This window comes from Micromesistius poutassou (genome assembly GCF_964030765.1).
Source record: "Micromesistius poutassou genome assembly, chromosome: 14".
Taxonomy (NCBI): Eukaryota; Metazoa; Chordata; class Actinopteri; order Gadiformes; family Gadidae; genus Micromesistius; species Micromesistius poutassou.
In genome coordinates this window covers 10,836,857-10,849,025 of record NC_140284.1, presented here as the reverse complement: position 1 = coordinate 10,849,025, position 12,169 = coordinate 10,836,857, and the positions used below count along the sequence as shown (strand labels likewise).

Here is a 12,169-nt window from a genome sequence, read left to right as displayed (position 1 = left end):
TCTCCCGATTGTTGCGCAATATCAATCTAAATTTTTCTCATGCAGTAGGCCTATAGCATACTTCAAGGCAGACGTCAAGGCGCAAAGTCAAAGTACTTTGTGGGCGGTTCTATGGTGCTGTTGCTATTATGACGGCGAGATAAATGAGCTTTGCGCCCGGCGCAAATCTAAAATGGGTTGGGCTGAAACCCGTAGGTGTGTTTTGGGCGTAACATGCAATAAACCAATGAGAGTGGCATCTCCCATCCCCTTTAAGAGCCAGCGCATTTTGACTTGACGAGTTGATTTTTGACAGGGCGTTTGCAGTCTCCGCTGAGACAGATGCATGACCACATGAATTTCAAACTTCAAATGGCTCAGTTTATGGCCAAATAATAGGCATAATTAACACATGGAATAGCGTTTTCTTCTCCAACTTCAGAAACACTGATTTGTCATGTAAATTGCGGCAAAGACAACTTAAAACATATGCGGACACGGCCCTCGATGGCTGCAACTGTATGGAGGTAGATTTGTGTCTTTTATGCAATCAAACAGAATAGGTTTGAGAGCAAAACTTTCCACACTGCAATCAAAAAATAGATTTGAGAGCAAAACTATCGACACTGCAATCAAAAAATGTTTTATTGCAAGTAAAATAAATGTGAAACAAAAGTATAAAAAATTAATTAATGGGAATCCAAAAGTTTTGTTTGCAAATCCAAAAGTTTTGTTTGCGAATCCAAAAGTTTTGTTTGCGAATCCAAAAGTTTTGCTTGTGAATCCAAAAGTTTTGCTTGCGAATCCAAAAGTTTTGCTTGGGAATCCAAAAGTTTTGCTTGCTGTTGAGCTGAATCTCGTGGGCGGGACCTACTCCGAAAGATGTAAGACACGTCTCTATTGGCCAGTCTCGATCGGAGTGACAGCTTGGCAACATCCACAGTTAGTAACGAGAGAGGGAGTTTTGAAGTCCATGATGAGAACGAGCGGGACTCGGGAGCGGAGTTGCCAAGCTGTCACTCCGATCGAGACTGGCCAATAGAGACGTGTCTTACATCTTTCAGCGTAGGTCCCACCCACGAGATTCAGCTCAACAGCAAGCAAAACTTTTGGATTCGCAAGCAAAACTTTTAGATTTGCAAGCAAAACTTTTGGATTCACAAGGAAAACTTTTGGATTCGCAAACAAAACTTTTGGATTCGCAAACAAAACTTTTGGATTTGCAAACAAAACTTTTGTTTTTTTTTGTTTTTTATTTTACTTGCAATAAAACATTTTTTGATTGCAATGTCGATAGTTTTGCTCTCAAATAAATTTTTTGATTGCAGTGTGGAAAGTTTTGCTCTCAAACCTATTCTGTTTGATTGCATAATAAAGACACAAATCTACCTCCATACAACTGTGGGTCTAGAAGCATATGGTGTTTGTAGAAAACTTGATTATAGGCTATAATAACATTTATATATCTGCCTGCATGTTGGGTAAGACGTGAGTATATATTTCAACAAAGGAAAATGCTAATTCTTCCCGTTTATATAACTTTCTTGGCCATTGTGAGTTTACGAGTTGCAGTTGTTTGCGCCGTTAAGTCCATGTCGGCGCAAAAGTATTTTACAGTAAAAATGGACCTATAGGCTAAAGAAGGTAAAAACCAATGTATATGCGCAATCGTGTAGATGGCGTGATTGCAATTACTACGGTATCACTGTGGGCCGAGGCTCTATTATTGAAAAGTTCACGTTATAGGGAGGAAGGCCGAGCTCCATGAATGACCAACGACGTGCGTCGCGACGTAGGTTGCATTGGGAGCGACCCTTTTGGCAGCAAATAGGTCGCAACCAACCAGAGGTATGACTGAATGAGCGACCTGGGGCTGTGGCAGCCAGCCATTGTCACCATGGCTGCTACCAAAGCAGCTGTAGCTGGCTGCTTTCACAACCAAAAGCCTATGTTATCAGTTAACATCTCATTGAACAGAATAAATATACGTGTGTCAGTATAAGTCACTGTTACTTTCTTCATAGGATATTTTATCAGTCATTTAACAAACCAATAGGCTATACAATATAATCAATATAAATTCGTACCCATGTATCACTGTATTACAAAGTTAATTTAAAATTACTTAAATATAGATCGATAGACCAATAGGCCTATTTATATATATATATATATATATATATATATATATATATATATATATATATATATATATATATAAATATAATAAAAACCCTATTGGTCTCAATATATCAATATCTAAGCTATATGTGATTGTATGTACGTTTTTATTATACTAACGCACGTATATTTATTCTGTTCAATGACACGTTAACTGATAACATAGGCTTTTAGTTGTGAAAGCAGCGGCTGGCTGCCACAACCCCAGGTCGCTCATTCAGCCATAGCCTACCTCTGGTTGTTTGCGACCTATTTGCCAAAAGGGTCACGACGCTTCTATGGTCGCGACCAGTCAGTCAGCCTGCCAGAGCCAGCTGCAGCCAGCGGCCAGCCATGGCTGTCTTCACAGCCAGCCAGCCGACACCAGCCAGGCGTCGCAGCCCGTCATTACTCATATAATTATCATACTATCGTACTAAATCATACTAAAATGTTAAAATGAAAGAGGTCGATGATCAGGTTTGGCCCATACCCACCACCAGCGTTGATGCTGGAAAGGCAGGTTGAGGTTTCTCCTTTCTCCCCAGCAGTGATCTCAAAACAAGGTGACCCAGCCTCGGCAACCACCCTGGTGGAGAGGAATTGATCTTGGAGCCCAGTCTCATCACAATTCCAGATATGATCTGGAACATTCTCCAACCCGTCTGTTAATTGTGAATTTTTTGAACCACGTATTCACAACAGTGGGGTTGAATCCAGCAGCTCTTTGGGCTGAGAGAGCCTCGGGTTTCCTGATCCTGAGTTTCTGGTTGCGTCTCAAAAAAAACCTAAACCATTTGTAACCAGCCTTTTCCTTTACTTCACTGAATCCCCTGATTCCTTTCTTGGTGGCAAACTGGTAGGCCAGTTGCTGTGTATCACTCATCCTTGTTTTGCTAATGTGACTATCATCTCCCCAAGCTCTACCTCATCCTCACTGCTGATGATCGGCTTTCTCCCTATTGTGTGCTCAGAGTGACCATTACCTTTTACCCTGCGCTGGAGAGTAGACTTGGGTACGTTCCATGCCATAGCCAGCAGTCTCAGGTTAGGGACCCCACCATTCTCAATGACCTGCCCGTACTCCTCTGTTGCTCCTTTCATCCTGTCCTGCTTCCACTGATTTAATTTCCTTGTCTTATCCTTTGCCTGCCTCTCTCCCTGTGTCTTTCTCGCTTTCGCCATTGTGATCTGAAATACATTTTATTAAAGTTAACTCTATATTTATGGAATAAAATGCCTTATTCAGTAGCTATTTCTGCTATTTTCTTTAAGACACACACACACACACACACACACACACAACCGCCGTAAAAATGTCCCTTGCCCTTAAATATCTGTAGTAATAAAGTATTTTAATACTGCAAAAGATCACTAAGAACATGTAAATAACCATTACTGTTGCATAAACCATGCTCCACCACACATTCTTGACTGGGTTGATGTTTTACAACTGTCCCACATTAGGCTAATCATACTGTCCCACTTTAGGACACATACTTGTCCTAAAGTGGGACAATAGAAAAATTTATTAAAATCAAAGATATAGTTTAAATATACACCATGCTATACTATTTTTTTATGAACAAACATTTCATAAACACATTAAGATAAAAAGTAGCATGATTATTTTGATAATAATTAATTTATACACCAATTTGGTCAAAACTGTCACTGACCTTCTGGTAGCTTTCACAGCAGACATAATTTATGACTGGACAGTTCAAAGGTTAAATTATTTTGATCACATGACACTACAGCTTTGGTTTTCCCATAGTTTCACTAACATTCATTTGTTTGGGGAAGAGCCACACCCACTGGAGCTTAGGTGTCCCACATTAGGCAGTGTCCCACATTAGGGCAATCCACCTTACAACTTGCAACTTGTAACTTACATTCAACTTGTAACTTGCATCTTACGTAACATACGTAAGTTGCAAGTTACAATTTAATTGTAAGTTACAAGTTAGCTTACTTAAGTTACTTTGTAAGTTACGTAAGTTGTAAGTTACAAGTTGAATGTTACGTAAGTTACAAGTTATAAGTTACGTAAGTAGGGTTGGGTATCGTTAGAAATATTTCGATTCCGGTTCGGCTACCATGAAACATGACTCTGCCTTAGCCAATCATAATCGCTTATCTCGTTGTTAACCCACCCGGTAGCAGTTTGTGTGTGGAGCCAGGGGTGCGTTCGGATTACACAGTTTATTCAATCAATTCATAGTAACAGACCACATTTAACGTTCAGTAACGGTAACGGCGTTGTAACGACGGAAACAGTAATTAGTTCGATTACCCCGTTACTGAAAAAATAACAGCGTTACCTAACGCCGTTATTTTAAACGGCGATATTCCAAACACTAAGTGTTTCATCAAATTGGAGGTATTTCCCCCCTTATACAAAATAGTTGTATTGCACTTGCATGTGCTGCTCATTTTTTGTTTTAGTAAAGTAAAGCCATATTTTAGAGCGTTTTCGAATCTGTGTTTCAGAAGTTGGAAACACAGATTCGCCCCCCTCCCCCTCAACAATTCAATTTGGACCCCCCTATAAAGCCTCGGCCACCCTCGTGCCACCCCTGGAAAAAGAAGTCTGCATCTGTCTCAGCGGAGACTGCAAACGCCCTGTCAAAAATCAACTCGTCAAGTCAAAATGTGCTGGCTCTTAAAGGGGATGGGAGATGCCACTCTCATTGGTTTATTGCATGTTACGCCCAAAACACAACTACGGGTTTCAGCCCAACCCATTTTAGATTTGCGCCCGGCGCAAAGCTCATTTATCTCGCCGTCATAATATCACCAGCGCCATAGAACCGCCCACAAAGTAGGCTACTTTGACTTTGCGCCTTGACGTCTGCCAAGTATGCTATAGGCCTACTGCATGAGAAAAATTTAGATCGATATTGCTCAACAATCGGGAGATGGGGACCCCCACGAATATTGAAGGGTATTTCGCACACTGTTTACGGGGATGCGGAACCGAAATTTGCAGTTTATCAAAATTAGGTTCAAAGGTCATTTCCAAGACATTACCAAAACAGCAGTGAATCAAACAAACATCCAATTCAATGTAAATAGTTTAATTGATCGTATTCATTAAGAATCCCACCTAACGTAAAAAAAAAAAAATGTTATTTTAAGTAGGCTATCTTATAGTCAGCACACAATGCCTAAAATACAATTCTGATTTAGAAAGAGACATGCCAGTATTATCCAGTCCAGGAGAAGAGATGAGCAGGACGTTCTTCAGAGAACATGGTAATGCAGCACATGCTTTAGTTGGTTATTTTTGGTCCAGAGAACAAAATGGATCACAACGTTACACAAAGCCAGCGACTGGAAAACCACCACATTCGAATCTTGTACATCAAATGAGAAAGGCTTATCGATTTGATGTCAATGTCCCATTGCTATCAAACCATCATGTTATAAAGTGGCAGTACCTTGTTTAAAAAAGAAAATCAACAAATGTCAATTTGAGGTCCAAATTAGATTCCATTTTTGAACGCAATACAATACACACAACCATTGTGTATGGAAACCCTTGCATCCCTAGTGCTGTGTGCATCGCTGGCTTGTTGTAGTTTTGTGATCCACTCGGTATTATGAAGTGATCCAGTATGAGAAGCCTTCATAGCGCTCTACAATAATGATTTGTTAGGCTATTGTTTTGGTTTAATTAAATATAAGACATGAAAAAAACTATAAGTTAATAACATTCAAATTGTAGAGCACAGAGCATTGTAAACTTTTGTTTAAACAATATTTACAATATGAACCTCACGGGTCATGAATTAGGGAGTAAAAAAAGGGAACAACTAAATTTAAGTTTGTAGCAAAATATCTGTACATTTACAAAACTTTGTGTTGTGTTTTTTTGCCATGTCGTCGACGCAGAGAAGCCGTCAAATAACTGACATTCTGGCCAAATAGAAAGGTCACATGAAACAAAACAAAAAAACATTGAAAGTAAGAATGAAACCTTTTTAGTGGTTAAATACTATACAATAAGGATACGAAGATGGCTGCATTGATTCCAAATCTCCTTTGAATAATTTCAAAAACAAACAAAAATAAAGTATTTTGATCCACCTTTCCATTGTGTATTCATCATATGGGCTTCAGTGTCCTGGGTACACTCTGCTCATAGTAAGCACTCTTATTGTGGTGTTCATGTATTGACCCACAACACAACTGTGTTCAAACAAAATGGAGGACATACTAACTTTGCATCACTGCGATGGGATAGCCTAGCTCTCTCCTCACCAAAGAATAAGCTTTGAGTGATTCGTCCATACAGTCAAGCATACAATTGATGTGCAATATAAAGTTCACATTAACTTGGCCGCATCCTCCAACAACTTATATTCCTCTTGAAAGAATTCAATGTCACCGTGGCATGGTCCTACCAGACACCTTTTCTATGATTTTTCAAATCACTGCTTTAATCTCAACCACTAACACCTTGATAAGGAACCCTTTTGGAGGGAGGAAAAAAAAATCAAGATTGAAAAGCCGTTCTGTTGTGAAAAACTGCTTTTTGAGCATGTTTGGTCGTAGGAGGAATCCCTGGAGTCTTGGAATGTGCTTTAGTAATACAGCCTTGGATCTTCGCGCCGGAAAGTTCCAGAACAGTCTTACGGAATGCGTTCCATTCCATTTCTTCTTCCAAGAATCCACTGCTACATATCACTGAATAATCCAGTTGTTTCATCACATCACAGGCGTCTGAAGAATTTAAAGCCCGGTGGTGTCGCATGGACTGAAATGACTCAAACAACAAACAGAAAACTAATGTAATGACATCACATGATAAGTTCAGGCACTTTGCAAATTACTTTTCTTTTCTTTTTAACATTGCAGACCACTCTCTCTCATTCCATCTCTATCGGTCTAAACCGACCCCCCAAGCCCAGTCCTTCGTATTCCAGAGGCTGCTGCTACGCCAGAGATTCATTGTTTTTTCTTTCTTTTATGTATATATTTACATATTTATCTCTGTTGGTTGCTAGGAAACTCAGCAGCATCCGCCTCTCGGCATCTTCCGTCTCACATCCATCCTCTCGTACCCTCTCTCTCTCTCTCTTTCTAACACCATCGCACGTCCCTTCTCCCATCCACATCACATCTTCCTGCGTTCCCTCGTCACATGACCACCTCCCCGCTGTTGATTGGCCGCAGGCTCTGATCATCAAAACGCCGGCGGCCACTGCGACGCACGCCATCGGCTCGCCTGTATGGCTGGTTCCTCAGATCTGGTGTGTGTGTGTGTGTGTGTGTGGTGGGGAAGGGAGGGGGCACAAAGCAGAGGTCAGACATGTTGTGGGGTCTAGCCATCGCTGATGTCCAGTCTAACAAAGCAGCTTGAGTTTTAAACGCAGGGGACCTAAAACACGATTCTCTCTCAAGTCTCTCGCTGACATATCATTTTAAATAACTACACTCTACGGAGGGGGACTTTTGATGTTGCCTCTTTGCCAAGATGGAGACAAGAATCCAGGTAGGAGTTTGGAATGATATTTGACCAATGTTTGGCTGAGTTATTCAAAAGTGATGGGCAGATGAATAGTAAGGAGAAATGTGATCAGAGATAAAACAGGTGGTGAGGTGACTACACATCATGGTGGGGAGGGAAGGAGGAGAGAGGGAGGGAGGGAGGGGAGGGGATAAGAGAGGGAGGGAGGGAGGGGGGAGGAGAGTGGGATGGAGGGAGGGAGGGAGGGAGGGGGAGAGAGGGAGGGGGAGGAGAGGGCAGAAGGGGAGGAGAGCAGGATGGAGGGTGGGAGGGGAGGGAGGAGAGAGGGAGGGAGGGGGAGGGAGGGCAGGAGGGGAGGAGAGAGGGAGGGAGGGGAGGAGAGATATGGAGTAAAAAGAGGAAATGCTTGCCAGGTTTGGGTCACATCCAGCACTACAGAGGATTTCCTTACCCTCGAGTAGACAGTGGGGAATATAGTAATATTATTCTTCTTTAGGGCTGGATGAGAAGAAGACAAAATGGAGGTTAAAATGAATAAAACAAAGAAGGTAAAGCTATGGCGATGGTAGGGGACAGAGGCCTGCTAGGTAGCATCCCGCACTGGGGTGAGCAGAAGCATTGCGGTCTGGCAAGCGAGGGAGGGCGTGGGGGGGACGGGCGGGGGGGAGTGAGTAGGTCGCTGGCCAATAAAATCGAACCAAATCACAAAGGGGCCGGGCTTAACAGAGGTGGCGAGCTTGAGCCTGTTAACTGGCACAGAGGACGGTGAACCAAAAGAGGCAGAAGCTTTGACTTGTTTTTTTAGTTTTAGTTTCCTGCGTTTTTAAAGACTCAAGACTGCTTTGCAGAGTGGCGGACCAGCATGACAGAACAAACCAAAACCCCATTTTAAAAAACACGGTGAACACAGCGGTTATGAGTGTTAAGATAACAAGGCAACGAACCCTCCACCAAGGCATGCATGCAACCACCTAATTAGCACCCAATAGAAAGCAAGAATGGCAACTAGGTGAGGTACTTTTCCACTCGCAGCAGTTGGCTTTTGTTAGTCTGCACGTCGTGAACACAAAACAATCAGGGACTTTCAAAACATCCTTCACCGTCTGCTGCATGCTACACTTCATGCGTCATGTTAGAGATTAGGACCTTGTCACAGCTGCCAAGCCACTGAAATTCATGTGACAGGAAGGTGACCTATCAGCAGATGGCAGAGCCAAGCACAGGGTAAGAGGTACGAAGGGCAGCAGGGATGCATTGTGGGTAACAACGGCGGGATTTGCATGCAAGACGTTAGCAGAACAACAGTGATGTCATCGTAAACAGTATTCATAGATATAGGAGTTGAAAAGCATCATATTATATTTAGAATATATAATACCAGAGGCGATAGCTCTGCATAAATCACCACATTAGTCGTAAAGGTATGTTATTGGTTAAAAAGGTGACAGTGGTTAGAATTCATTGTCTTCCGTCAGAATGGATAGATGCTGATATTTAGTCACTATATACTGTTATATAGTCACTAAATAATGTTATAATATTTATATCTCTAGAGACGTGTTATTCCATTTACAGTCAGCAGGGGGCGCCAAACATCGTATATTTGGACGACTTAAAAAAAGTAATTTCACGATAATGGCAACCTTGAGGCCACGCCTCCTCGTGTGACATTAGGGTCAGCTGCGGTTCACTACGGTTATAAATATATCTCATGATTTTCACGCGTCATGCATTAGGAGCTCCAGACTGTTATCCCACCACCTTGTCATGCTGAAAGTGGAGAAAAACCCACACACATGCAAACACACACACACACTTTCAAAAGCACACAGTATAAAACCACCTATGCCCGGGGACAGGTCGGCTCCGGACACATGCACAGGTTACCGGCGACGGACAGTGAAAGAAAGAGTGTGTTAAGGCGCAAAGGCAAACAAACACCAAACAAACACACACGGAGAGAGAGAGAGATAGAGAGAGAGAGAGCGAGCAGTGTGTTCCAGCAACCTTGGGGCGGGAGCAGCGAGAGCGAGCGTTCTACAAGCTTAGTAATGGTACTCGTCATTGAGGGCGGGGTCGCAGAAGAAGCGCGAGCCGCGCTTGGCGGTGCGCGCGGTGAAGGGCACCGTCTTCAGTACTGTGGTGACCGGGAGGGAGGAGGGACAGGAGGACAGGGAGAGGGGACAGACAGCCAGAGACACAGGACAGCGTGAGGAGAAGCAGTGTGGGTCGAGCTGGTTAATGTACCCCCAAAACAACAGTAACAACAACCTGATACTGCATTCTAGAATTGTGTGCGCGTGCGCGCGCGTGTGTGTGTTCTGTTTGTGAGCCCAGGGGGCAGCTAGAGGGGGAACTGAACTATTGTGTTACTTGTGTATAGTCTTCCTAAGGGGTACACAGTACTCTGTTTTTGAGGTTACTCTTTCTTTAAAAGGGTTGAAAGCAACCACGTGTTAACGGAAAAGCCAAATATTTACACGTTACTGTGTACACGTTACATTTTCCATTTATTTCTGTAAATAAAACATGTAGATGTTGAACATTATATATTATCATGTTATTATTATATGTATATTTCTTCGTCCATGAAAATATTGTACTATATATATATATATATATATATATATATATATTCAACATCTACAGGTTCAACTTATACAGGAACACCAAAATGTCCATGTATGTTTTGAACCAGAACTCTGCAGTTAGTAGTCAGTGTAACTCAAGTCTAAACTACACTTACAATTTGTTCTTTTTAAGAGTATGTTCTTGTCCAAACCTGTGAATGTACATGCGTGGTGTAGCGCACGTACCAAACTAAACCACAAGCAGGTATTATTAGCAACGATTACACAGTTTTAGTGGGCTCAAAACGTGATTGGATTAGCTGCGTCGTAAATGCATGTTTGCACATGACAGTACGTGTTAAATACAGGCTTTTATTTTGAAATAATAGCAGAATCGTTAAAGGAAGCGCTGGCGTATCGTTAGTTGGCTGAGAAATCCCCAAGTTAATCTCTGAATGTTGAGCACAAGAGAGGACCTGCATGCATTTATCCCTGAGAGAGGAGAGAGAGGAGAGAGGAGAGAGATAGAGGAAGAGATAGAGGAAGAGACAGAGAGAGACAGAGAGAGACAGACAGACAGACAGACAGACAGACAGACAGACAGACAGAGAGAGTGAGTGAGAGATCGAGACACAGAGACAGAGAGGAAGAGGGAGACAGAGAGAGAGAGAGAGACACAGAGAGATCGAGGCACAGAGAGACAGACAGAGAGTGAGAGAGAGAGACATATAGAGAGAAAGAGAGAGACATTGAGAGTGAGAGACAGAGTCAGAGAGACAGACAGTGAGAATAAGAGACAGAGACAGAGTGAGAGTGAGAGAGACAGAGAGAGGGGGAGGAGTCCCAGCCAGGTGAGCGCACCTGTGATAATGTCTTCGATGGTTCCGTCCTTCCCTTCGTAGACATGTCGGCTGTCCTTCACCTGCTTCTTCCGCAGCTCCTGGATCAGCTCCCGCTGTGGATGCTTGCTCTTAGAGGGGGACTGGACACACACACACACACACACACACTTACGTCATCAGAACATCAGTTATGTCCAAAAGTCCTCTGCAGTTTCAACGCTCATCATTGAACCTAATGTCTGTCAGTCTGTATGTCCATCTGTCTGTCTACCTTCTTGTCCTCCTCCATCATGGCCTCCTGCTCCAACAGCTTCTCCATCAGCATCTGCTCCTGCCTCTTCCTGAACTCGTTGTCCTCGTCCGCTTGCTGTATACACAACACACAAGCAGAAAATAAACAAACACACAAACAATGCAATGTCAAAGTGGACGTCTGTGTGTGTGTGTATGGTGAGGTGGATGATGATGATGATGATGATGATGATGATGATGATGATGATGATGACGGCTCACCCTGTAGGCCTTGACGAAGCGTACGAACACGGGGAAGAAGACGGAGGGGGGCGTGGTCTTGCTGTTCTCTCCAAAGAACTTTACCGCCTCGTCAAAAGCGTCCTGTCGGAGAAAAAAATAAAACAAACAATAAAACAAACAAAAAAGCATCAATCACTGCACTCTATATATACCCTATAACCAAAGCCTAAAACCATCACTAAAACCTAACCCTGAAAACAAACTCACCTAATCCTCAAACCAACTCTGGAACCAAACCCTCACCCTAAAACTAAACTCTAACCCTAAAACCAAACCCTAACATCAAACCCTTAAATCCAAACCCTTACCCTCAAACCAAAACATAACCCGAACATCAATCCATAACCCTAAACCATAATCATAAAACGAAAACCTGACCCCAAACACTAACCTTAACCCTAAACCAAACCCAAACCCTGTTGAACCCTCCACAGCCGCCCCAGACGCCCGCTCACCTGGGCGATCCAAGATCCCTAACCCAAACCCTAACTCTAACCCAAACCCAGGTGAAGCCCCACAGCCGCCCCTGACTCACCTTGGCGATCTAAGTTCCCTAAACCAAACTCTTACTCTAACCCAAACCCAGGTGAACCCCCACAGCCGCCCCA

The 12,169-nt window shown here is 42.9% G+C and overlaps 1 protein-coding gene across 4 annotated transcripts in view; it reads right to left on the bottom strand.

The window, feature by feature from the left end:
- Window positions 1–5,242: 5,242 nt before the first annotated feature.
- fmnl2a (formin-like 2a) overlaps window positions 5,243–12,169 on the bottom strand; it is a 51,670-nt gene continuing 44,743 nt past the window's right edge. Inside the window, exons 23-27 of one of the 4 annotated variants that reach the window (XM_084478507.1) lie at window positions 11,541–11,642; window positions 11,299–11,394; window positions 11,047–11,167; window positions 8,067–8,113; window positions 7,263–7,394 (exon numbers count right to left, since the gene is read on the bottom strand). In XM_084478507.1, the coding sequence (XP_084334633.1) occupies window positions 7,389–7,394; window positions 8,067–8,113; window positions 11,047–11,167; window positions 11,299–11,394; window positions 11,541–11,642 (372 nt within the window). In that variant the 3' untranslated portion in view covers window positions 7,263–7,388. Of the gene's footprint in view, window positions 7,395–8,066; window positions 8,114–9,622; window positions 9,753–9,774; window positions 11,168–11,298; window positions 11,395–11,540; window positions 11,643–12,169 lie in introns of those variants that run through there. The other 3 variants (XM_084478506.1, XM_084478505.1, XM_084478504.1) reach the window with 3 other exon arrangements.